The sequence below is a fragment of the Lissotriton vulgaris genome, chromosome 12 (assembly GCF_964263255.1).
Source record: "Lissotriton vulgaris chromosome 12, aLisVul1.2, whole genome shotgun sequence".
NCBI classification, from domain to species: domain Eukaryota; kingdom Metazoa; phylum Chordata; class Amphibia; order Caudata; family Salamandridae; genus Lissotriton; species Lissotriton vulgaris.
This window is the reverse complement of record NC_141700.1, coordinates 261,525,315-261,552,541: the sequence shown is the minus strand read 5'-3', so window position 1 is coordinate 261,552,541 and position 27,227 is coordinate 261,525,315. Positions and strand designations below refer to the sequence as shown.

The 27,227-nt window shown below is 45.5% G+C and overlaps 1 protein-coding gene across 1 annotated transcript in view; it reads right to left on the bottom strand.

Annotated features, from left to right (window-relative positions):
* The window catches only part of CNGB1 (cyclic nucleotide gated channel subunit beta 1), a 1,326,699-nt gene that overhangs the window by 595,139 nt on the left and 704,333 nt on the right, over window positions 1-27,227 (bottom strand). The window contains exon 21 of the mRNA XM_086945539.1: window positions 13,176-13,217. Coding sequence (XP_086801665.1) covers window positions 13,176-13,217 — 42 coding nt within the window. The remainder of the gene's footprint in view (window positions 1-13,175; window positions 13,218-27,227) is intronic.

The window sequence follows — 27,227 nt, the reverse complement described above, 5'->3', positions numbered from 1 at the left end:
ACAGCGCCCAGAGCCCATCCTTATACAGCAATCACCTCAATTTCATTCCCAAGTCTTCACACCGGTTGGCGTAACTACTTCGCTTCCCGCTTCCGGTATACAATCAACACACAGTAGCGGTCAGATCCCTGTAAACGCCTACTAAAACTACTTGCACACGTATGCTACAAACACCAGACCACATCACTTTACAACAATGACCTCACGGTTTAGACTCTCGGTTTAGTACCAGAGTGTAGCACTGTATCATATCACAACCATGCCACTCTAAGCAACACCACACTTTCAAACCGGTAACAGTGATAACTACCTACTGGCGATCGCCTGTAGGTAATAAAGAACAAATTAGAATAGTTCCTTTATTCTTTTAGCTTTCAAAACTTCTCTCTATTACTGTCTTTCTAATTTTCCATATAAACATTTTTATTAATATTCAAGTACACATAGAAGTCAGAAATGCAACTTATTCTATCAACACACTCTAAAACATTCTACAACACGTGGAGGTTAAAAGTTCATCAATTTTTTTTACCTAACGATATTTTTTTGCAGCATTTTCTCAAACATTTAATGGCACATGCAGGTTAAAAGTTCACAATTGTTTTAAGTTCAAACAGTGCCTTCCAAATGCAAGTAGCAGCTGTGGGTGTGGTTGTGTTGAGCAAATGTTATCCTATAATATGTACTCCACGTGCATACTGCTTTTTCTTAACCAATCACAAAGATGCTTTTCCACAAAATGAATGTGCACCCTACTTTTAAAAAACAATGCTTTTCATCTCCCAATCAGGTACCGTTTTGTATGCGAAAAGAAACTGCTTCCCCATCTTTAAACATATCTCTTATTCTACAAAGGAACTACATGAGCTACAGACATCTTTCCATACCTTCCAGCATACCTTTAAAATGCTAGTGTGGATCGTAGGACATAGTTATGTTTTCTTGTGCAAGAGGTATGCAGAACAGAGACGTATTGACTTAGACCTAGGTTTACAAAATTTGGATATTAAATGGTTTGGACAGAGAGGATTGAAGTGGCACCAATTGTTGCCTTTGGTTAAAACCTGTTTGCATCTCCAACACCCTGACCTCATGATTGTGCACTGTGGTGAAAATGACCTAGGGACATTGACTGGGGTAGGTTTGGAAATGCTTATGAAGGCCACCTTTGGACAATTGAGGTTACTTTTGCCTCAAACTGTCTTTGTATATTCCAATATATGCCAAAGACAGAAGTGGAAATGGACCAAACAATTTTGTCCTCAGCTTGAAAAATCTCAGAAAAAACTTAACAAAGCTGTCTCTGCATACCTCAGAGACCACAAAACGGGGTCCATATACAACAACAAATTGTTGGACATGTTACTATGAATGGCTCCAAATTAGAGCAGGTTAATGTCATGACATATCTACGGGTCGTTTTGGAAAGTAGGCTTAGCTGGAAACCCCAGATTGATATTCTCTCCCTTAAGTTTGCGAAATATCAGGGTGTCTAATTAAGGAACAGAGAACCTCTCTGACTAAAAGGATAGGTCCTGCTCTGAAAATCTATAATGCCAAGATAAGTTCAGCGATCTTGTATGGCGCGGACCTTTGGGCTTTTGCGGACTTTTCCCCGATAGTTAGACTTCAAAATAAATTTATTAGAAACCTAGTAGGCCTACCCCGTTCCAGTCCTTTGAAGCCTCTGTTATTGGATTTGGGCTGCTATTCTATTGATGACGAGGCACGTTTTAAACCAGTGGCCTTGTGGAGGAGAATTTGGACTACCGCTGAACTGGCACTTTTTGCCAAAGAAATTTCGGATGTTAGATCCGTGGTGGGCTCGGGTAATATTCCCTGGTTCAAAAAAGTAAGATTGTTTTTAGAGAATATGGGTCTGAGCAACCTGTGGACTGATCCGGCTAACAACCCCTTCCCATTAAAAAAGGATTTTAAAGCATTATACTGGCTCACAGTACGACAAAAACATATTGACCAGATAAACACCTCCTCCCTGTCCGGTAGGTTCCTGGAACACAAACTTGATCCATCCTTAGAAGATTACAAGGATATCATCACTAAGAGTAGTGACAGGAAGCTATACCACCAGTTTAGGGTTGGTCCGCTCCCAATAAGATCGTTCACTAAAAAATGGAAAGGACAGGTGAATGAGTTTTGTCCCTGGTGTAAAGACCAGAAGGAGTCACTTGGCCATTTATTTTTTGCATGCCCTGCCTATTCAGCCCCCCCGGACTAAATGGCTTAAACCTATCTGTAAAAATATGGGAACGCGGGTGGGGCTGGAGGCTCTTAGGATTATGAGGGCTGATACAAGGGAATCAGTGGTAATTGCAGTAGCAAAGTTCCTGGGCTGGACGTGGATAATCAGAGTCAAATACATAGATAGAGGCCAAACAGTAGTTACTTGATTTGCTTTAATACATTTTCTGAGCCCGCTATTAATTCTCTATATAACATATGTGCTGTATTGCCTTGGTAGTTGCACCCTTTTTGCACATTACATTTTGCATTTTTATACTGATATGAATTGTTTTGTAAGCATTCATTGTTATGCCTAAGCATTCATTGTTATGCCTAAATGTTTTAAAAATCATTGTGAGATGTGTTAAAGGATGATGTTTATGTTTATTTTAACGCTTGTCTTTTATGATGAAATACTCGAATTAAAGACATATGAACTTGAAAACAACAATATACGTTTTGATATGGCAGATATGGACAGAAGTGATGGAGTACACTTCACAGATCAGGGAACCACGTTTTCCTAAATAACTTGAAGCTGTGCATCCACACTTATATGTAGCTCCACCTAATGAACACAAGGGTTCTTTTTAGAGCCACCCTATAACTGACAACTTAGGCCCACTATTTTAGGGCCAGGTAACGGCAACTCCCGGACCCTCGCCAAAATGTATTCTCCACACAGCTGTGGCGCAGCAGCCAGGCCATCTCACTTTGTAGCACAGAGGTCTCGCTTTGATCCCCGGCTCGACTCACCCATAAGGGTCAGTAGTTGGCACTTTACAAATACCGTATTGATTTACCTTTGCACTCCCTATACAACACCACGTAAGCACCATATACAAGTTGAACACGTGTGGCACAGCGCCCAGAGCACATGACTTCACAGCATACCACACACAGTTTAGGCTCACAGTTTCATCCCCGACTCGAGCAGCAGCACAATTTAACAGCATGACACTCTAGGCAATACCTCACTTAATTTCCAGACCCGCACTTTCAGACCGGTAGGGGTCAAAAGTTCAACGACTTCACCCAGAGTCCGTCAGCATCTCAGCTTATGTCCCTAGTGCCATCACACCCGTAGAAGTGAGTAGTTAGCACTTCACAAATACTGAATTGATTTGATAAGCGCAAATTTACCTTCGCACTCCCTCTATAACACCCCCTAAGCACCATACACAAGCTACAATTTTTGAAACAAAAGTTGATCCAAGTAGCTATAACTACATGCTCACACTATTTGGACAGGTATGGCACAGCGGCCAGAGCACATGACTTCACAGCATAGCACACACAGTTTGGGCTCACGCTTTAATCCTCGAGTCCGGCAGCAGCTCAACTTAGCAGCATAAGACTCTAGACAAAACCTCACATATTTTCCATACCCCAGGACTTTCAGACCAGTACGGGTCAGTAGTTAGTCCTAGCAGTTATAAACACATGCTGACACTACTTCCACAACTGTAGTGCAGCGGCCACGGCACATGACTTCACAGCATAAGTCACACACTTTGAGCTCACGCTTTAATCCCTGAGTCCCGCACCACCTCACCTTAGCAGCATCACACTCTATGCAATGCCTCACTTAATTTCTGTAGCCCAGCACTTTCACACCGGTAGGGGTGAATACTTCTCTTCGCACCCCCTCTATAGCACACCTTAAATACCCAACAGAGGCTACAGTCCTTCTACCCTTCTCTTTCCCAGTTTTTTCACCCTTTTTTCCCCTTACTCGCTTCAACAGAAACACAAAATAGCAGCCAACACTTCCTAGTTGCAACTGCTCGCACCGCTCGCAGTCAATCAGCAGCAAGCTCGTGCTCGTAACGCCTCAGCCAATCAGATGGCAGAATTCCCAATTATCGATATCTGTAAATTTCGATATTTCTCAAAAAACGACTTAACGGATTTACACCAAATAAACAAAAGCATACTTTCTAGACCAAGACCCTTCTCCCTACCGAATTTGGGGTAATTCCGTTCACCCGTTCGACCTGTAACCTTGTCTAAAGTTTCCTTTGGAAATTAACATTGAAAAAACAAGTTTTGGGACCCCCCTTTTTTCTCGACTCCCCCTTAACGAATCACGCCCAAACTTTTAACATAGGAGCTGATCTCAACAAAGAATTTGTTTAGAAAATTTTGTGAAGATTTGTCAATCAGTGCTAAAGTTATTGGGAATAGAATGTTGCCTTTTTCTATGGTAACTAGGTCCTAACTATAACTACCTACTGGCGACCGCCAGTAGGTGATATATATATATATATCTATATATATATATATATATATATCAAAAAACACGAAGCCCAGGAACACTGTCTGTCAGTGGAAAGGCAATGTCATTATTTTAATGGTAATCACATTAAGCTATTTACATTGACTGAAGCCACGCTAGTGCCCATGGAAGTTACTTCATCATCAGGGAAGCTTGTGTGTCGCACCTGCCTGCAGGGTACTTCTGGCACCCCAGCATGTAAGTGCCCGGCTCAATGTCCCCTGCTGGTAAACTCTGTGAGGCATGCTGTAGTGAGGTAGGTACTTGAAGCTCCGCCCACATTTTTTATTGGCTTGTGCCATTGTATGCTGTAAACTGTGGCTGGTATTTGTTCAAAAGGCTTAGTGGTACCTCTTTAGTACCGCCTTGTCTCATTTTGTAACTTCCCATGGGGACACCCCCGTTACGTGTGTTGTTGCCCGGTAGGCTTTCATTACAGCCTTTGAGCACTATTTTCTCAATTAGCTCCTAATGCTTTTTACATTTTTTATAGTACATTAGCAATGCAATAGATCTTATATTTGCGAGACTTTAAGCTATTGGGATTGTAAATGTCAATGCCTTTTTTAAAATCTGTTTTAAAAACAACCCATAAAAAAGGGCATTTACAATGCCAATAGCTCAAACTCTCATAAATGGGGGGTCAAATCTGCAGCCAGCTCACCTGCCAGCACGCCAGCACGCCGGTAGCCCCAGCTCCTGGGTGGGGAACGCTGTAGTTTAGCCGCCATCACTTCAACTTGCGGCTGGAGACTACAGCTCCCAGCGAGCTTAGCGGGCACTTCCTGCCTCCCGCACTCTTCGCGCCTGGAGGCGCTACAAAGCTGAGACGCTCGCTCGGTGGAGCGGGGGGGGTCAAATCTGCAGCCAGCTCACCTGCCAGCACGCCAGCACGCCGGTAGCCCCAGCTCCTGGGTGGGGAACGCTGTAGTTTCGCCGCCATCACTCCAACTTGCGGCTGGAGACTACAGCTCCCAGCGAGCTTAGCGGGCACTTCCTGCCTCCCGCACTCTTCGCGCCTGGAGGCGCTACAAAGCTGAGACGCTCCCTCCGCGTCGCGGGATGCGCGCGGGCGACGCCGGGCGGAGCCCGGGCAGAGGGCGGGCCGTCTAAGGCCGTCCAAGGACGACCAGGGACGGGACGGGCCATATCCCTTTCATCATGGGTAAGCGTAAACTTGTGACATCGGAGGCAGGCGAAGCGAAAGCTAAGGTGCCTAAGTATACCACCAGCATTATTACGTATTTAACAATGAAAGTGGGTGAACTATCAACAAAGATTGCAGAGTCAGAGCGTGAGCTGGATCTTGCAACTATCCCAGTGGGCGTTGATACATCTAATACTTCCACTATTAACTGTATCCCGTTGGAACCTAGGGTCATTATTGAGTCCTGTAGACCCATCCTGCCACAATCTCCTACTGTTCTTCCGTTCCCGGTACTGTCTGAAACAGTGATACCATCATTCCCAGCTGCCTCGGGGGATTTAGGAAGTACAGCAAGTAGCCAGCTTGGGGCTCAACATGCAATGTATGTTACTGAGGAGGGCATCTCATCTTTATTAGAAAAACTTTTTTCGGAAAGGCTTGAAACCGCCCTAATCCAGATTGCCTCTGACATCACTGAGACTCTGAAGGATTGTGTCAAGGGCCTTGTGGCAAAATGTGAGCGCATCAATGATGTTTTAAATACCCGGGCCCCTTTTTCTTCTACACCTATGGCGCCATGTCCTACAGTTGTGCAGGTCTCTGCCCCTAACGATGGTGGTTCTTTTACCAACATACCCACCTTGACTACTAAAGTGGCCATTGATAACCCTGTCCAAAATAAAGGGAAAGTGGACAAAGGCATATATATTCCTATGTTGGAGGCTGCTCCCAGTGTAAATCCCATAGTAAGGCCTAGAGGTTCACAGGGGGGTCGGGTAGGACGGGTACCCCCAGTGAATTTACCTCCGGATGCAACACCATTTGTAGCAATTCTGGTTAATGTGCCTAAACTTGCAGATGGGGTGGTAGAACATCCCAATACCCTTCTTAAGCATATTAAAAAATGGTGTAATGCGAACTGCACGGGAGAAAGTAACATCGCAGATAATATTTTAACAGGAAGAAGGGTCAACTGGGTGGGCACAACCAAGAAAGACATAGCAGGAGATTGTGTAATTGTTAATTTTAAATCTAGAAATGTCGCCAGCCGTCTCTTCTAGGATGGTTCCCCATTGGACCCAGTAGGTAAGGGTGTTCGCGCAATGCCCCTTGGCTTTTTCTATCCCCGAGTTTATAGGTCAGGTGATGGAGAGAACACCATGTCACATCATATTGAAAATGCTTGGGCTGAAGACAAACTTATCTCGCCTCTGCATGTTAATCAATGGGTGACAAAGCTACCCAGGGTTGGTGGCTTAGCTAATTCTGTAAGGAACATCCCTACCAACGACTTACTATTGTCGAATAGGTTCACGGCTCTAGCTGATCAAATAGACATTGACTGACTAGAGCCTAAGCACAAAAGCCCGATTGTCCCATGCAGGGATAATGCTGTGAATGACATATCATGTAACACAGTTAGCGCTGCCGCAAATGACCCTTCAGATTTGGACAGGGGGAACATCAGGCTACTTTCATGGAACATCGCGGGCCTACGGGCTAAGCAGGAGGACTCGATTTGGTTACAAATTCTAAAAGAACATGATATAGTTGCCTTACAGGAAACTTGGTCAAAAGAAAATGCTTTCTGGGTGGATGGCTATACATCATTCTTTGTTAAAGCGCAGAGTTCCACGGCGGGAAGGGATAGAGGGGGTCTGCTGCTTTTAGTTTCAGTTAAAGTAGCAGGCACTGTTAAGGAAATCCCCAGCTCCTCATACTATTTTCAGTTGGTGGAAATCCTCCTGGTAGATAAGAACAAGATTGTATTAATAAACTGCTATAATTCTATGCAGGGGGGGGGGGCAATTTTGTCTTAGAAGGTTTATCTTCTTTTTTAACCAATTACATGTCAAAACAAACCACTTTTGTTCAACTAATTCTGATGGGAGATTTTAATGTTCATTTGTGTGGGTTACACTGCCAGATTGAGGATGATACTGGCCCAGATCATACGTCTTTGCCACATTTTGAGCACAGCCCTAAGGGTGTGGCAATGGAAAATTTGCTATCATCTAACGATCTATTTGAACCAGGGTTTTCAGACTTAAAAAAGCGTGTGGTCACATATAATGCAAGGGGAAGTGAATCGATCATTGATTACTTTTTTATGTCCCCGGATCTTTTACGCCATGTACTGTTTTATAATGCAATTGTAAGTGGGTTCAGTGATCATAACCCGGTGGTGCTAGTCCTGGACGCGTCCTCTGGCTTGAGCAAAGGGGCCTTGAGGGCCACCTCTGCGAAGGATGTAAGGAGTAGAGACCAGGGAAGGCGACTTAAATGGTGTAAAGTTTGCCCTGAGGACTTTTTAGGACTAATTGAGCAAAATATGGCAGAATAACGTGTTAAATGTAGGGACTCAGATAGGGGGGGAAGGAGGTAGTTAGTGCCTTCGAGGCTATTTGTGCCAGAGTGGAAAAAGAGCTTACAGCTAGACCAAGGAGGGGTCCTGTTCCAGCTTTTGGTTGGTTCGATCGTACATGCTCTAAGGCACACTTGGCTCTGCTGGAAGCCCTAAACATTCCCCCAGAGACAAGTCACTGGTGGCACAGTTGAGGAAGAAATATGCTATGGCGGTCAAGTCTCAGAAAAAGGTCATTAAAGAGGAAGCCTGGGACTCTTTAATGGATTCCACCACCCTTAAACAAAGTTCCAAATTCTGGTCCATAATTAATAATCCCTTATTTGCTCAATCAAATAACATGGATCTTGAAGTAAATATCCCTGAAGCAGAGTGGCTTAAACATTTCTCTAATATATATGGGTCAAATGAAATGGTTGAGGCATTTGCAATGCCTTGTTCCCCAACTTCTCTTCCTAAGTTAAAATTCAGTAAATCCGAAGTAGAGGTTGCGATAAAAGGATCAGCTGTAGATAAAGCTCCCGGCCCTGACGGGGTCCCTTTGGATCTCTATAAACTAAACCCAGGGATGTGGGCAGAGATCTTAGCCAATGTTTTTAATTGCGTGCTTGAGGGGGGTCTGCCAAAAACTTGGGCATGCTCAATTATAGTCCCTATTTTCAAAAAGGGCCAAAGAAACGACCCTAAGTGCTTTCGACCTATATCCTTATTGGATTATTCTATGAAGGTCCTGGGCAAAGTTCTGCTGGCAAGAATTAACAGTTGGTCTTTAGATAATGATATTTTAACAGATGCCCAGTATGGGTTTCGTTCAGGCAGAGGAACAGAGGACCAATGTTTAAATCTTCATTTGATAATTTCAAAATATACAACGGCAACAAAGGGGTCAATTTTTGTTGCCTTTATGGACCTGTCCACGGCCTTTGATTTAGTCAACAGAGCCCGGCTGTGGTCCATGTTGTTAAAATTGGGACTCGATCCTCCCCTTGTGCACTTTTTGGCCGAACTCCACAAGGACTTAAAAGCATCAATTAGAATGGACCAAGAAGGAAATCGCACAGCTTGGTTCAAATCGAGCAGGGGTGTACGGCAGGGCCGCATCCTTGCTCCCATGCTGTTCACTCTTTACATAAATTCATTAGAGAAGAACCTTTTAAATGCTACCTTGGATACACCGCGTGCAGGGGATACTCGTATTCCTGTTCTCCTGTACGCGGATGACGCTGCTTTGATAGCTCGGACACACTTAGGCTTGCAGAGACTTTTAAATGCTTTTAGTGATTTTATGTCTTCACTTGACTTAGTGGTAAACAATTACCCAACCTGCACGCAAATGAGGAACATGAGTAGTTCCAACTTAAAATTATGGAAAAACGGAGTAATATGGAGTGCTCCCCAAAACCCCCCATGAAACAATTCCAAATCTCATGTTATGGCATTTGGGGCTGTTAAAAACAATACCAAACAGTTTTATTGTAATGGTGATGTGATCACTAATGTCAAAATATTTACTTACCTTGGTGTAATTTATGATACTAAGGGTAGCTGGGCTCCTCAAATTACAGCCAAAACTAAAGCGGTTAGGAGCTCGGCAAACGCAATTTTACGTTTTTCCAGGAGACTTGGCGGGAAGCGGAGTGGTGCTTTATTAAGTTTGTACAGGGCAAAATCTGCGGCAATAGCCAGGTATGGCTCAGGTCTGTGGGGTTATGTGAATAGTGAATCTATTCAAAGGGAAGAAAACAAGTTCCTTCGATCCATAATAGGGCTCCCCCAATCGTCAGCCACGTTTTCAGTTCACCAGGAGCTTGGTTTAGGGTATATTACCGATATCCTTTTAATGGCACCTATTTTGTTATGGATTAGGACCTGGACCAATAACAACCTAGGTTTAAATCATAAAATACTGATGGACTGTTTAAAATTGGACAAATCTAAAGATATTGCTTGGCTATCATATATTCATAAGTGTTCTTTGTACCTTGGTCGTCCCGAGATTTTTCTCGCCCCTCAAGGTCTAAAAAAATCTGATTTAGATTGGGTTAAGCTTAACTTCTCTAAATTGAAAACTTTGGAGAGAGAGGAACGCCAACTTATAAAGCCCACGGTTAGAGCCCATTTTTTGACTATTACCTGCCTTGCTATACAACCGTATCTTGCCATTGTTAACATCCCTTTTCACAGGTGGCTTCTGGTAAAATTCCGGTTTAACCAGATTTATACGGTTCTTTGTGATAGCCAAGGTTGGTATAAGCAGGAGGATGCACCTGTGTGTAACCGTGACAACTTTTCACTGCAAGATAATATGCACCTTATGCTGTTCTGCCATTTTTACATTGTGCCCAGACAGAAATACCTGGTGCCTTTATTGAAGGATAAAGCTTTCCATCAGGCAAAACCAGCCCTCCTGTATCTCCAAATGCTGGATTCACCTCTGGTTATGTTTAGCGTGGCCAACTATCTTGTTGCTGCCGTTAGGATCAGGAGGAGGCGACTTCAAATGTAATATAGGGGTTTGCACTGGAGGATAAAATGTGTTCTTTGTACCTGTAATTTTTAGCTAAATATTTATTTTTTTCTTTTAGTTGTTTTTAAATTGTGTATATATAAATTGCTATTGATGTATGTAACTTTTCATGAACTTGAATTATCCCTTTTTTAAATCGTTTGTAGAATGCTTTTATGATTTTTAACTAAATCGAATAAAGTGGTTTTTGACTTGACTTGACTTCATAAATGGGGGACCGATTGCATTGCAAATGCTTGTTTAAAATCGGTGGTAGGTAGACATGAAAATAGGATCAGCCGCCAAAGGTTGTGCATCCACTTGCCGCAGAGTTTTTTTTTAAATGTCGCCTACCGCTATATGAGGCAGTCTTCCTTGACACAATGCCAGAAACCGGTCCCCGGAAGCTTGCTTCCTTCCCAGTATAAGAATTGGCTTGGTAGTTTGGTTTGCCCTGTTCCCATGATGCACTGGGACAGGTACAGACTAATTTGCATGTAGCCAGGTTCTGAACTGGGATGGTGCAGTGAGCTAAAAAACGGTGATGGATCAAGCCCTGATCTGTTGACTGGGTAGGAGTATTCTGCTTAATTCAGAAACTCTGTCCATCACCACCCCTTTTCTGAATCATTTTGTCCACCATAAGTGTGGAAGGGTATACTCAGATGTGAGTCCCTTGCTCATTGCACCATCAGGATTCAAGCAAGCCGGGCCGAAGATGGCTGTAATGCCAGAAACCGGTCCCGGAAGCTTGTTTCCTTCCCAGTATAAGAATTGGCTTGGTAGTTTGGTTTGCCCTGTTCCCATGATACACTGGGACAGGTACAGACTAATTTGCATGTAGCCAGGTTCTGAGCTGGGATGGTGCAGTGAGCTAAAAAACGGTGATGGATCAAGCCCTGATCTGTTGACTGGGTAGGAGTATTCTGCTTAATTCAGAAACTCTGTCCATCACCACCCCCTTTTCTGAATCATTTTGTCCACCATAAGTGTGGAAGGGTATACTCAGATGTGAGTCCCTTGCTCATTGCACCATCAGGATTCAAGCAAGCCGGGCCGAAGACGGCTGTAATGCCAGAAACCGGTCCCCGGAAGCTTGTTTCCTTCCCAGTATAAGAATTGGCTTGGTAGTTTGGTTTGCCCTGTTCCCATGATGCACTGGGACAGGTACAGACTAATTTGCGTGTAGCCAGGTTCTGAGCTGGGATGGTGCAGTGAGCTAAAAAATGGTGATGGATCAAGCCCTGATCTGTTGACTGGGTAGGAGTATTCTGCTTAATTCAGAAACTCTGTCCATCACCACCCCCTTTTCTGAATCATTTTGTTCCCCATAAGTGTGGAAGGGTATACTCAGATGTGAGTCCCTTGCTCATTGCACCATCAGGATTCAAGCAAGCCGGGCCGAAGACGGCTGTAATGCCAGAAACCGGTCCCCGGAAGCTTGTTTCCTTCCCAGTATAAGAATTGGCTTGGTAGTTTGGTTTGCCCTGTTCCCATGATGCACTGGGACAGGTACAGACTAATTTGCATGTAGCCAGGTTCTGAGCTGGGATGGTGCAGTGAGCTAAAAAACGGTGATGGATCAAGCCCTGATCTGTTGACTGGGTAGGAGTATTCTGCTTAATTCAGAAACTCTGTCCATCACCACCCCCTTTTCTGAATCATTTTGTCCACCATAAGTGTGGAAGGGTATACTCAGATGTGAGTCCCTTGCTCATTGCACCATCAGGATTCAAGCAAGCCGGGCCGAAGACGGCTGTAATGCCAGAAACCGGTCCCCGGAAGCTTGTTTCCTTCCCAGTATAAGAATTGGCTTGGTAGTTTGGTTTGCCCTGTTCCCATGATGCACTGGGACAGGTACAGACTAATTTGCATGTAGCCAGGTTCTGAGCTGGGATGGTGCAGTAAGCTAAAAAACTGTGATGGATCAAGCCCTGATCTGTTGACTGGGTAGGAGTATTCTGCTTAATTCAGAAACTCTGTCCATCACCACCCCCTTTTCTGAATCATTTTGTCCACCATAAGTGTGGAAGGGTATACTCAGATGTGAGTCCCTTGCTCATTGCACCATCAGGATTCAAGCAAGCCGGGCCGAAGACGGCTGTAATGCCAGAAACCGGTCCCCGGAAGCTTGTTTCCTTCCCAGTATAAGAATTGGCTTGGTAGTTTGGTTTGCCCTGTTCCCATGATGCACTGGGACAGGTACAGACTAATTTGCATGTAGCCAGGTTCTGAGCTGGGATGGTGCAGTGAGCTAAAAAACGGTGATGGATCAAGCCCTGATCTGTTGACTGGGTAGGAGTATTCTGCTTAATTCAGAAACTCTGTCCATCACCACCCCCTTTTATGAATCATTACCGCTATATGAGGCAGTCTTCCTTGATACAAGCTGATGACAGTTTTTGCAGCATTGAAATGTTAGGTTGGCTGAGGCCTTGCAAATGCTCAGCAGGCTAAGATATTCCAGAGAGGCCACAGAGGAGATGAAAAAGGACAGAAGAAGGCATGCAACTGAAATAATAAAGACGTTACAGGGATCCTAGGTACACATGTGGCTGCTTAGAAAACTAACTGAATTATTGTGTGTGTTGACTATTCACATTCCCACAGTAATCTTAATGCCCATAGCACTTACTCAGACTCGTCCTCTTCCTCCTCCATGATCCATGCGAGCCTCCTGCAAGACATTAAAAAGGGGTCAAGGTGACATACCGTCCTGCAGATATTAATGAAAGTCAGAAAAATGCCAGGAAGTCGACATTTAAAACTTTGTTGTACTACATTATGTACTTGTGCCTTCATTTCTCTTAATAAACTTATTTCTGAACTATGAAAACTTTATGTTGTGTCTTAAGTAAAAGTAGGAAACCCTCAAGTTTTCTTGCATGGCTAAAGGAATTTACCCAAAATGTCATTCAGTCTGAGAAGCCAAGAGAACTGGGACTGAGTCGATCAAATGTAAGATGTCACTTGATAAACCACTGACTCTGTCCATTACTACCAGACTTTCAAATGCACTGGTTCCTGGACCACTTTCCTGATTTTGTCATTAAGCCACGATGTCTTTTCAAGTTTGGTTGAAAGGTACGTTAGGTAAAAAGAAGGAAAAGTTTCTTACCTGTAATCCTGGTTCTCTTGCAGGACAATCCTCATCAAAGCCATAAGCAATGACGCTGCACGCAGCAGTAACCTAGCGCACTAGTTTTGGCGCCCCCACCAGTACTTAGCTTCACGCTGATGTGCATGTGCAGCGGACGCTGCAGTTATCTAATCCCAGGGACGCTGCTAGCTGCGGCGTGTGTATGTCTTCATTTTTAACGTTTGCCTGAAATTTTACTTGTTCGTTTTTAACACTGCTGCTACACTTTTGCTCTGAACTCTTTTAAATTGGTCTTGAAACTGTTTTTGCACTTTCAAAAGTTCTTACCTGTCTTTTCTCCCTGGACCCAGTCCTACGGAGCAAGTGCCGTTGCGTGGAGGGCTTCCGGGAGCGGCAGCAACTTCCTGCTGGGGTCAGCGCACGAGATAGCGGACAGAGCTAACAGAAGAGGCGGTGGGCTGGCAATGATTTATCGCAGCAATCTCACTACAAAAATAGATCATATACCCTCCCTGACCTGTGAAGCTATATATTTCTCCATCCAGCTCACCCCCTTCCAAACCTTTAAGAGCATTTTACTCTATCGCCCACCAGGATCTACGACAGAGTTTCTCTCTACACTAAGTAACCTGGTAGAACCAATGGCAGCTGAACCCACCCTCATAATTTTAGGTGATTTTAATTTTCACTTAGAAAATCATCTTGACAAGGACACTAACACATTACTTTCAGACCCGGAAGCGGTGGGTCTATCACAGCGAGTTCCAAACTCCACGCACGTAGCTGGCCACACTTTAGACGGCCTATTCTCCAATGCCCAAGCTATTCTCTTAAAGAGTATTCTCCCTTTAGTCTGGACTGACCATTATGCAATTATATTTTACATTTGTATTGATTGCAAGTCCTCTTCTATCTAGTACCTTAATAAATAAGCCGGTTGTAATTAAAGCCTGGAAGAGTATAGATAATCAGCTTCTTAAGACGCACCTATGCTCAACCCAACCAGATGTCTCCTCAGATCCCAACCATGCCTCAGTAAATGATACCAACTGGCTGCACAATGCACTTAATCGGCTGGTGTCAAACAAAACTTTCTAAAAAAAAAACGGCGCTCTCCGTCAGCCCCTTGGTTCTCTGAACTCCTCTGAGAACAAAAGAAACTGTGTAGAAACCGTGAAAGACAATGGCATAAATCTTACAATATTCAGGAGAAACTACTTTATAAAGAAGCTCTCACTAAATATAAACTATTGATTGCGCAGGAAAAAAGCAAATAGTATATTGCTCAGATTGAATCTGCACAAGATTCTAATAGGCAGCTCTATCAAGTAGTCGCCAAATTGTCAGGTCAAACATCCTCCTGCATTCCAGCCTCTTCACAGTCACTATGTGACTCTCTAGCTAATTACTTTTTTGAAAAAGTAAATGACATCTATTCGAAATTTGCATCCCAGACCAACACTGCCAACCAGTCCTTAATAAGTGGTACCACTGAAAACTCCTTATTACAATTTGACAACACCACACCTGAACAGATTGGCAATCTAATCTCTTCTGTGAAATCAGGCTCTGCTATCGACCCTTGTCCTCCGGCTGTACTTATACCAGTCACAGAACAAGTGGCACCTGTTCTATCTAGCATTTGTAATGCTATGTTTGCTTCAGGCATATACCCTACTACCTGGAAGAAAACTATCATAAAACCACTGCTAAAAAAAGCAAACCTGGACCCGACTGACACTAAAAATTACAGGTCGATAGCCAGGTTGCCTTTCCCCGCTAAAATCTTTGAAAAGGTGATGAATACTCAACTCTACAAGTATATTGAAGATCATCATCTGTTAGACGACACTCAATTTGGCTTCCATAGGGGCCACGGAACAGAGACCGCGCTTATCAAAATGTCTGAAGATATCAGAATCATCCTGGATCAGGGAGGCACGGCTGTTCTTATACTGCTGGATCTCTCAGCAGCTTTTGACACGGTCGATCATACCATCTTGATCGACCGTGTCACTAAAATGGGCATCCAACATAATGCAAGAGCACTGTTGACCTCTTTTGTCACCAACCGCACTCAGTCGGTAAATGTTGGCACTTATCATTCTGCCCAACTGGCCCTCCCGTGTGGTGTTCGGCAAGGTTCATCCCTAAGTCCGACACTTTTTAACATCTATGTGTCGGACTTAGCTAGAGTAATCAAGGTAACAAGGATGGGCCTTACATTGTATGCCGACGATATGCAATTGGTGTTGACTATACACAATGATGGTGAAAAGGTAGCAGCCAACTTTCAAAAAGGCATGCTGGCCATCAGTAGCTGGATGACCAGCAGTTTCCGTAAGCCGAACTCTGACAAACAGAGGTTATGACATTTGGCAAGCTATCCCCCACCTGGTCCTCCTCTTGGTGGCCTTCCTCATTGGGTCCGTCAACCCCCACTTCAAGTCACCAGGGTTAGGAATTTAGGAGTCATATACGATGACACGCTGACCTTTGTGCCTCATGCCAACTCAGTGGTCTCAGCCTCATTCCACAAATTACGTATGATAAAAAAGATGTTACCATTTCTTCCCTTGACTGCAGGAAAAACTCTGGTCAGTACACTAGTCATGTCTATCATTGACTACTGCAATGGGCTTCTTGTGAAGGCCCAAAACAAGGTCATTCATAAACTACAATCAGTCCAGAATGCAGGAGCCAGAATGCTATCTGGAACCCCCAAATACAAGCCAATCTCCCATGTCATTCAGAAGTATCACTGGGTCCCTGTGAAGAACTGCATTAAGTTCAAGGCCTTGTGCATTGCTTACAAGGCTTCCCGTAAATCTGGACCTCAGTTTCTAATCAATGAGCTAGCGACTTACATTCTGACTCGGGCCCTTCGCTCATCCACTGCATTTCTGCTTAGGGTTCCACGCACCAAAACTGCTTCATGGGGCGATAAGCTTTTTATTGTCGCCACTGCAAAACTCTGGAATTCCCTTCCATTAAAGATCTGATCCTGCCAGTCTCTAATAACCTTCAGGAAAATGACCAAAACCTGGTTGTTTAATCAATAAGTCCCTCCGGTATATGGTATAAGCCTGCTGTCCTTAGCGCCGAGACACCCATGGGTAGTTGAGCGCTTTATAAATCTCATAAACATAAACATAAACACTGAATTGTCCCACCCATGTGGGTGATCCCGAAGCGCTTTGTAAAATAAATACTTATATGTTAATATATATATATATATATATATATATATATATATATATATATATATATATATATATATCGTTTCATGCTGCCAAAGCCCTTTTTCACAGGCTCCTCTCGTGGCATCCACACAATTAGCACAAACCAACAATTCATTTTCAAAATTGCTCTTTATTGCCTCTAGTGGAATGCTCCTTAGTATCCATGCATGCTGGGATAGATAGTCCATACTCCATAGTACTTTTTCCCTCAGTGGGCTTCCATCAGTGGGTGTTTTATTTCTCCTTATTTGCATGCTGGGATTTGTAGTTCATGTTTCTTTTTCCCTGGTGTGTGTAAAGATGCCAAGAGTCAATTAATATTATTTTCAACCCTCCGTGGGCTTGCTGATGTACATTGCATAGTTCAGTAAAAAAGACTTGCTGTTCCGTTTGTGACATGGACAGTCCAAATTACGGACCCGCTTTTCTTTTCATCGCGGTGGTGCAAGCTTCACAGCTGGACAGCCGTTCGTTAATGTGAAACCCCAAATGTCATCAGACTAAACTGCACTCAACAGCATGTCGTACCATTCTTTAGGGCAACCTGAAATTCCAACAACAATATTTATTCTGCCTAATGCGTTTCGGGCTGCTTTCTGTAAGGGGAGGGGGTCGTCCTTTTAATTAATTATGGGGAAGGGGCAGTGGGGCCCCACCTCCCCGAGCCATTATAGGCCCCCAGCTGTGCAGCCCCCCTCCCCAAGCCTTAATGGGGACACAGTCCATTAAAAAGTGGAGAGGAGGGCCACATGGCCCTCTGCCCAAGCCTCATTAGACTCCATTCCCTGTTGCTAAATTCAGTTAAAAAAGGGGACAGGGCTAAGCAGCTCTTCTACCTGAGCCTCATTAGGCTCAGTGAACCCCATCTCCCAGTGCCAAACTCACCTAAAATTGAGGAAGGGGTTCACAAGGCCCTCTCCCCAAGACTTATTATACCCTGATGACCCCATCCTCCAAATTTAACAATACAGCCAAGGGGTGCCAGGCGACCTCCCTCCCCAAGCCTTCAAAGGCCCCATGGACCCCATCCCCCAGGGCCACATCCAATTAAGAAAGGGAACGGGGGCTGCATGGCCCTCAGCCTCGATCCTCATTAGGCCCCGAAGACCCCATCCTCCAGGGCTGTATTTCATAAAAAGAGGAGAAGGCCTGCCCCTCTGTGAGCCTGCTCAGGCCTCCGGGGCCCTATCTCCTGAGGCCACTTTTTACAATAGATAGGTGACCTGGTGAACACACCAACCAACACATTGCGGGGGCCCGGGTGGAGCCCCAGGGCCCCCTTGGCCCCAGCTGGCTCTCCTCATGCTGCGAGAGTTACTAGACTCCTGCCCAGAGGAAGCAGAAGTTTTATACATGCTCCCAACAGATGGGGGCAATATGTGTTTTGTTTCCCTGCTGCATCAGTGTGGGCAGAGAAAGAGAACACAAGTCTGCTCCCAGCATGCAGGAGCATTTATAAATATCCTGCCGGCTGGGAGCAGGTTTAGGGGCCTATTTCGATGTCGGTCGGAAGCCTCCAACCACAGGTCAAAGGTTTTCCGACCGATATCGACGGTCATTACTGCTGGCTTCCAACAGGCTCAAGGAGCCTGTCGGCCAGTCGGATACTGGCCTCTAATCCCAATGCACAACATTTCTGCTGTTGGGATTATGATGCTTGGTTTCCGACAGGATTTCCTTGCCGGGCGTTCCGACATGGAAAGCCTGTCGCAAAGCGAGTTGGGCGCCCCTAGCAGAGCCTCCTTCTCCTTGCGGCCTCTGGTTGGGGCCTGTTAATCCCTGCAACGTGTGCATGCCAGGCAGCCTGCCACGCGGTGCACGGATTAACAGAATCTCCCTTTTCCCTATGGGAGCTTGTGCTACGGCCAGTTTACAGGTGTAGCAGAAACTCCCATAGAGAAATGGGAGAATGCAACCGCACCATGTGCGGTCTCATTGTAATTGCGTTGTGTTGGGACTGCGGACCGAAGGTCAGTTGGTCCCTAGAACGCGAAGGTGTCGGTTGGAGGCAGATCCGACCGACATCATATTCGAGCCCTTAGTGTTTGCTCCTGTTGGACGGGAAATTTAAAAACACTCCCGCCAGATGGGAGCAACCACGTTTCCCTGCCCATGCTGGTACAGGCAGGAAAACTACTGTGTCGTGGGGGTGAGGTCTCTGAGACACAGTAATTGAGCTGGCCCTGGGGGTCAGGGTCGCTGGGCCTATAAAGGCTCAGGGAGGGGGACCATGTGGCCTTCCACCTTTTTAAACATCCCATGGCCCCAGGAGTTCGGGTCTCTGGTGCCTCTCTAAAGCTCAGGGAGGAGGGCAGTGCAGTCCCTAATTCTTTAGTTTACATTTTGACCCTGAGGGATGGGGTCTCAGGGGTCTAAATAGGTTCAGAGAGGGGGAAGGCATGTGCCCCCTCCCTTCATTTTATTACTCAGCCCTGGAGATAGTGATCCACTCCTCAGGGCCTTTTTAGGCTCAGGAGGGGGGCTGTGCAGCCATCTCGCCTTTTTAATACATTGCAGCCACAGGCATGGAGTCTCCAGGGCTTAAGTAGGCCATTATTGTTTTACTTTAGCCCCAGAGGATGAGGTACTTGGGCCCTCTCAGAGGCTCAGGCCACCCCCCTCAAAAAACTAATGCCTTTGCACTTCAGGTCCTGGCCCACCATGAAAGGTTTTTAAAAAAACACAATTGGGAAGCCACCTTTTTTTCCAATTTTGCAGAGGATTCACATATCCTCTGGGAATTTGGGGCAAAATTAGAAAACAAAAAAAAACATTTTTGGTCCCAGGTGGAGTCCTCTAGGACCCCCAACACCAGGCCTAGGCGGTCAGGGTATCCCTACTCTGCCCCCTTATGTCTTGTCTTTTTTTTGCATTTTTATTAGGACTTGGACTGAGTCTTAAGATGGCTGCCACCACTTCTTGGTTTATGTGGTGGCAGTCAGTCAGAGCTCAGAAGGAGATCTGTCGGTTTGGCAGATCATCCGCAGCGTGACATATACAATTCTTTTAATCTTAATTTCTCCAAAACCACTGAACAGATTTACACCAAAACACAAATGTCACTCTTTCTGAACCAAGATCTAGCTTTCTGCCAAACTGCCTGTAGATGACCCCACTTATACTCCCTGCTGTGTGTGGAACTGAGCTGAGCTGCTGATCGTGATGCATCAGGAGGAGCTGAGAACGAAGAGCCAAAAATGTGGACGCAAGGCCGACGATGCCCACGCCGATCGCGTTCATGGGTGCGTGCGTGCGTGCTTGCTGGATGATTGGCAAGAACCAGGGAGCAAGGAACGAGGCGTGAGGTGAAAGAAGTGACGACACGCAGAGAAGCCCCTCAGCCTGCCACGGGTGGGAACGGTACTGAGTACTGAGGCATCAAGGATAGAGGTGGCGTTACCTCATTTATAAGGGCAAAGCCATTAAGGCTGGAGCTGAAAGCCTATGGTCTAGCAGGCATACGGTGCGTGGGGCAAGCTTGAGGCAAGGGAATTGTGCCTGAGAAAGCTGAATGAATCCCCTGGCACCGGTGAAACAAATGATAACATGGTGGTGAAAAAGAAGGAAAGCGGATGGAATTAAATCGGTCAGCTCAGCCTGTTCACGCACAGCAGAGGTAAGTGGACCAATAACTGTGTTTAAATCGACTTATATATAAAAACCTTAACCTAATTTGGTACTTCTGTGAGTCGCACAGTTCTTGTGAGGGCGGGATGTCGTTGGCACTGGGGTTTGAGAATTCCTTTACGATGCTGAAGAGCTCATTGCTGTTGTGTGCATTGTTATCCAAGTGGTCTCTGAAGGAGGATCTTTTGGCTAATCTGATGAGGTGGTGGTGTTTGCGGGTGGTGTCCTTGTGGGCTGCGTGGTTGTCTGGTGTGCGTTCGTGGAGCCATGTCTTCTCCAGTTTCCGGCATGCGCGTTTGGAGGCCTGGAGCTCGTTGGTGAACCAGGTGGCTCTCTTGTTGGCGTGGCTGTTGGAGGGTTTCTTGAGCGGGGCGAGGGTGTTGGCGCAGTCGTCGATCCCCTGTCTGAGGTTGCAGGCTGAGGCGTCTGGGTTGGTGGGGTCGGTGGGTGGGTTCTTTGCGAGGGAGGTGATCAGCTGGTCTTCGGTGACTTTGCTCCAGCAGCGGCGAGGCAGCTGTTGGGTGCGGTGGTGTTTGGTTGATTTCTTGAAGGTGAAATGGATGCAACGGTGGTCGGTCCAGTGGAGTTTGGTGGTGTGGTCGAAGGAGACGTGGGAGCCTGTGGAGAAGATGGGGTCAAGCGTGTGGCTGGCGGCGTGGGGGGTGCAGTGACGAGTTGTCTGAGGCCGAGGTTGGCGAGGTTGGCGATCAGGGTAGCTGAGTTGGCATTGTTGTTGTTCTCGAGGTGGAAGTTCGGGTCCCCGAGGAGGATGTAGTCCGTGGAAGCGAGTGCGTGGGTGCTGGTGAGGTCGGCGATGGAGTAGCTGAACTGCAGGGCCGGACTGGGAACTGAAAGCAGCCCTGGCAAATTTCTGCAGACCCGCCCCCGTGTGTCGGGTAGCGAGCGAGCGCAGCGAGCGAGCCCGACCGCTACAAGGGGGGTTTGGGGGGGGTTCTCCCCCCGAGAAAATTTTGGAAAAAGACAGACCAAAATGGTGAATTTTACAGCACTTTTTATATTATATATTCAATTGTATCAACTTTCAAAGCACAGTAAATAGTAGATGATGACCTTAAAGAGCACCAGGTTAACCACCCAGTCATATGTACCCATAGAGATTCTTTCAGAGAGCACCAAAAATAGACACAAGTAGTGAATTAGAGAGAACAAAGTAAACCATGGTGTGTAGTGGGCAAGCGCAGTGAGCAACCACTACTAGGGGGAGTTTAGGGGGTTGAACTTGTCCCCCCCAAAAAAAATTGAGAGATAGAAAGGCCAAAACAAAGCATTTTCCATTACATATTAGATTGTATTACCTTTTAAAGCATAGTAAATTGTCACTCATGTTGTCACACATGAGCACACAGGCCACTGACTGATGCCAGAATACTTTGGAAATGTCACACATAAGCACCTAGGCACTGACCCAGGCCTGGTCACACCACCAGGCCAGTAAGCATGCAAACGTCACACATAAGCACCCAGGCCAGTAAGCATGGCAATGTCACACATGAGCCACCAGCTCCAGGTCACTGAGGCCAGAAACCATGGAAATAGCACACATAATTAAGCACCCAGGCCAGAAAGCATGGAAACGTCACACATAAGCACCCAGGCTGATAGAAGGCATGGAAATGTCTCAAATGGCACCCTGGCCAGAAAGCATGAACAATTAACACAAAGGCCCTGGCCTTGACATGACACATCTTTAAATAGCCTACTTAAGAGGGTGGCACAATAAGTGTTGCAGGGCTACTAGCAGCATTTAATGTACAGTCCCTGGGTACATGTAGAACCACATTTCTAGGGACTTACAAGTAAATTAAAATTGCCAATTCGGTGTAAGCCAATTTTACCATGTTTGAAAGGAAAGAGCGCAAGCAATGTAGCACTGGTTAGTGGTGGTAAAGTGCACTGAGCCCTAAGAGCCAACAAAAATTGCCTTTTTGATGTAATGAGAGGCCAACAGGCACTTATCTAACCTTGTCTCAGCAGTCAGTATGAACAATATGTATCTAAAAAAACATTTTGCATGTGCTAATGGCGCTGGGACTTTTTCTGTAGCTAGACCTAAACAAGAGTGCTTTAATTGTGCAGGGACTACCAGGTACTTGCTGCCTGCACTTTAGTTATGAAGGAGTAGTACAGGCACTTCTCTGAACTGCCACCAATTCTTTTAATGGAAGAGTACCAGCACATCTCAGCAGCAAACAGGCAGTCTGAGACGAGGAGTACCTATGGTTCTATATTTCTATTTTGAGCACTAGTAAAAACTCTCCCTTTGATGCAAGCTACTTTGGATGTTGCAATATTTTAAGGCATTCCCTTCAACCAACCTCACCTCATCACACTAAGGGTGTGAGTTTGCTTGTAATAATACTGCATTTTATAGAGCGCGAACAGCTACCTCGCTAGGAGGTGTCCCGGCGCTGGAGGAGCATAGTTGACCTAGAGGCAGAAAAAGGAAGTTAGCGGGGTTGGGTGAAGAGCCACGTTTTCAGCAGCTTCTTAAAGCAAGGTTCAGAAGGAGCCTGCTGAATTTCTTGAGGTAAAGTGTTCCAAAGAGAGGTGACGTTTGCCGAGAAAGTCCGATTGCCTAGTCGAGCCTTTTTCGAACGAGGGACGGCCATCTGTACACTGACTCACTGGAGAAACTTCTCACCACATGATGCATGGAAGGGACCTCGGTTACCATAGACGGGCGATAACCACTAACTTGCAACAGCGCATCCCTCCTTGTCTCTGTGCAGTTTAGGACACTCCTTACCCAATGATCCTTCCTCATTTCTTATCCACGATATCTAACACCTGCCCTCTGCAGAGCCACATCCCTCTTCAAACCAGCAAGTATAGTGTTACCTACATCATGTTATGCAAACTTACTAGCACATTCACAGGGAAGGCACATGGTGTGGGGTTGTTCCCCTTAGCAACAGCAACTCATTGGTCCTGTGGGGGTTGAAGCCGGCAGTCTGATGGTGGGGAGCTTGCTCATGGTTCTGCAACGGAGCATCCGCACACAACAGCAGAGCACAGCTTGGACTGGGCTAACTGTAGGGCAAAAGTGCACCATCGGCCGAGGTGCATGACTTTCCACCACCATGACATCCGCCAACAGAATGCACATTTGCTTTAGGTCCGGGTGTGGCATACACACGCCAACGACTCTTCTCATTACTTCTGTAAGATTGACCGCATCGACATCAGTGACACAAAACTGGACTATAAGGCCACCACCCCCTTTAAACTGAGATTGTAGAAAGAGCAGAGGGACACGGGATACAGACGCTAGTACCATGGGCTCATAATGGCAATACACAAGCTCAGAATTCCAGACTGCACCGTGGTCCTTTGAGTACTTGGTGTATGATATAGTAAGTCTGGTCAGTCGATCCCTAGGAGACAGGTGTAGGTTCAAAGTTGGCTAATTTGTTGTCCAGTATTCATGTTCTGTTTCCAGTGTTTCCTTGTGACTGTTTGCAGGGATCTTCCTCGGTGTGGGACAGTGGAAGTCAGTGGATTGCATTTATTTATTTATTTATGCATTTCAACCCTCTGGAACAACTTTCATGGATCTCCTTGAAAACGAGGGAGGTCCTAAATAATGGGGTGGTACACAAACAGTCAATATGGCACCATAGACTAAAAGCAGAGGGCTGCCTGTGAAGCTCGGCGAGGAGCTAAGGATTTACACACTTGAAGGAAACATTGTTCAGTTGGAAGGCTATGATACAGGTTGTGTGAAAAATAATCACAAGTAGTGGCACCCGGTGGTACAAAATACATTTGCCAATGTTAGAATCTTACCTATAGGTGTAAAAATGACCCTACAGGCTTTTGAAGAGGAACAGACAGGTAGAAGGTTACACAACGGTGCTAAATGGCTGCTATAATGATTTAACAGTTGAAGTCAAGCATCTGGCGTCCCTTGTTAAATGCTGGTACCACAGTCTGTGGAGCACATGTGAGGCACTGGGAGGATTAAGTCATACCGTACAATAAGCAGAGTGAATCTGCTTGTGTGCAGGGCCGGGCAGTAGTCTCTGGTGAGGTCTCAAGTTAATCGTAGCATGTCCAGATAGAGAGGGTGCCAGGATTTTGAAGGCAATTGTTGGTCCAGAACGGAACGCCGGTGCTAGACGAGGCCTAAGATTTGCTGCAGCGGCACGAGACCGGGGCACAAGGGTCAGTTCGGGCCCAGGCCCATACAAAGTAGTGCGTGCGAGGTGCAGGGATATCCACACGTCTGTGCTCGGAGTCAGAACCAGGGGCAGTTGCGGTATGCGGGGAAATGCTCCAACTGGCATGAAAGACTAGAGGGCAGCCCAGAGCAGCTTGACCTGACATGCACCTGCAAGCAGCACACCCAATAATGGCTCATTGAGGACCAACAAGATTGTGAGAGATCCCGGGGCCAGCTTGCCCCTATGTCCAAACACATCTGGAGCACCACTCTGCTTCACTCACCCAACTCTCCCAGCATTGAGAGTCCCACACTCACAGGTGGACATGCACGCATCATGGAAACAGGTACATGGGGCAAACGTTGAACCTTCGGCTTCGAGCGAATAAACTTCCTGTGTGACAATTATGAAAAGGAAAGAGCAAAGGTAAACGTTGTAATTTATTGTTTTTGTGGAGGAAGGAAGCTCTAAACATCCTTTGAAAGCCTATGACGTAGATAATGCTTGATGCTGAATGTATAATCTATCTTGCCTTGGAAAGCATAAGGGCTCAATAGACATAAGGGCGGCTAGAAAAGTAGTCCAAATAACGTTGCTTCTTAGAATCGTTAAATTTTTCACAGGGGGAACATCCAGAAAATCAAATTCTACATCTCCAGCCTTCTGTTTCTCAGGATTTCACCATATGAAACGCATTTAAGTTCCAATGAATCTTGCTGACATGTTCCTTCTGAACTGCATAAACAGCCTGGTTTGAAAATTATTTCCCATTGGCGTCCTGAATCAGAAATCACGCGACATTCACAACTTTGCCTCGAGCTGCATGGAAAGCTACAGCAACGGGACAGAGAACATTGCTTATTTCTTTAGCTTTCTTTGATGATAAGTGAAGGACAAGTGCCATTCTTAGAAATTATATATTTATATATTGCGCTGAGTAATTTTCCATGTAAATTGAATAACTTTTAATTGGTGAGGTCCAGCCATTCAGTATTGTTTCCTCTTATAACCATGACACAGGAGCCAGCATGTTATAGAAACGTGTTGAAAACAAATTCACCTGGCAGGATATTTTGTAGAAAATGTCAATAGATGTGTGCTCGCTCCGAGGCCAGTCATATCATATTGGTTTGTACAATGTGTTTCAGCACTCCAGTGCCAGTATCACGCTTTTTAAAAATGGAGCCTGTTGTTGAGTCTGCTCACGGGGCCCCTTTTGTTATTTTGTTAGCCTATGGTGGTGCAGCACAATTTTCCTTTCTGTCATAAATCCAGGTGCCAACTTGTTGAGGGTGAGCAAAGGTTTTTCAGCCCAATATCTATTGAAATTCCTTGAATACAGAACTATTGGCTGATAAAAAAGATTTTTTTCCGAATGTCATAGACAATTCCTGTGGGGTAAGGGGGATGTTAACACACATGTCACTAATCCAGTCTTTTTTTTACAGTAAAGTGAATCCTTCATCATTGTTCGGCAATAAAGTCTGCTAAAAAAAGAATGTCCGAGTCCTTGATGTACCACAAGCAGCGTCGTAGCAATTGCCTCGCGGGCTCGAAAGCAAGGAATGGCCCCAGCCAGCAGCTGCCACCAAGTGGTTAGAAAAATACAGCCATCTTTGGGGTGCAGAGAAAACATACGATTCTACAACGCCACCTACAGTCCCAGCCCTGCACAATACAACCTCCCACAGACCCACTTCAATTCGACACACCACCTACTGAGCCAGCTAGCACAATACCATCTCCTGCTGACCGACTCCAATTCCACACACCACCTACTGTCCCAGCCCCGCACAATACCACCTCCCACTGACCGACTCCAATTCCACAGCACCACCTACTATCCCAGCCCTGCACAATTCCATCTCCCGCTGACCCAATCCACCCAATTCTAAACTGAAATGTTTCATTATGACACTGTGCAAGACAACTATTTAGGCACTGGCCAGTAAGCACATGCCCAAAAGATGTTATTACTAAAAACCCATGTGTAATGAGAATCCTCCTCAAAGGCCACTGAGGAGCGTGGGTGTGTGAGGGCCCTTCCGGGTCCAAGGCATTCCTGTGCATGCTGGTACTTGTATTAGTGTTTATCCTAGTCTGACATTGGGACTACAAGTTCCAGAATGCAGAGGGAAATATGGCCCTGTACTATGCATGTGACAAGTAGGCTTTAAATGTCCCCTTACAAAATCCCAGGGTGCTGGATTCTGAGATAGCTTGCCAGCAGTTTGAGGTGACTATTTTCTCCTTTGCCGTTGACGTTTATTGTCTAGCGACAACCCTCACTGCATCGTTCACACTCATGAGGCATTATTCACTGTATCTTTGATTCGCTCATATGGCGGGACTTTGTCCACCATCATTTTCCTGCTCTTCTGGTCACTATTGTTCTTCTTGCTGGCAGTCATGATTCGTTTCTATTCTGAAGGCATCGCCCTTCCTTTTGTGTGTCATAGCAAAAAGTGCCATTCTAAGGTTGTCAAAAACTGTTAATTAATGAATAGCTGATATTCAAATGTCATTAGTTAAAA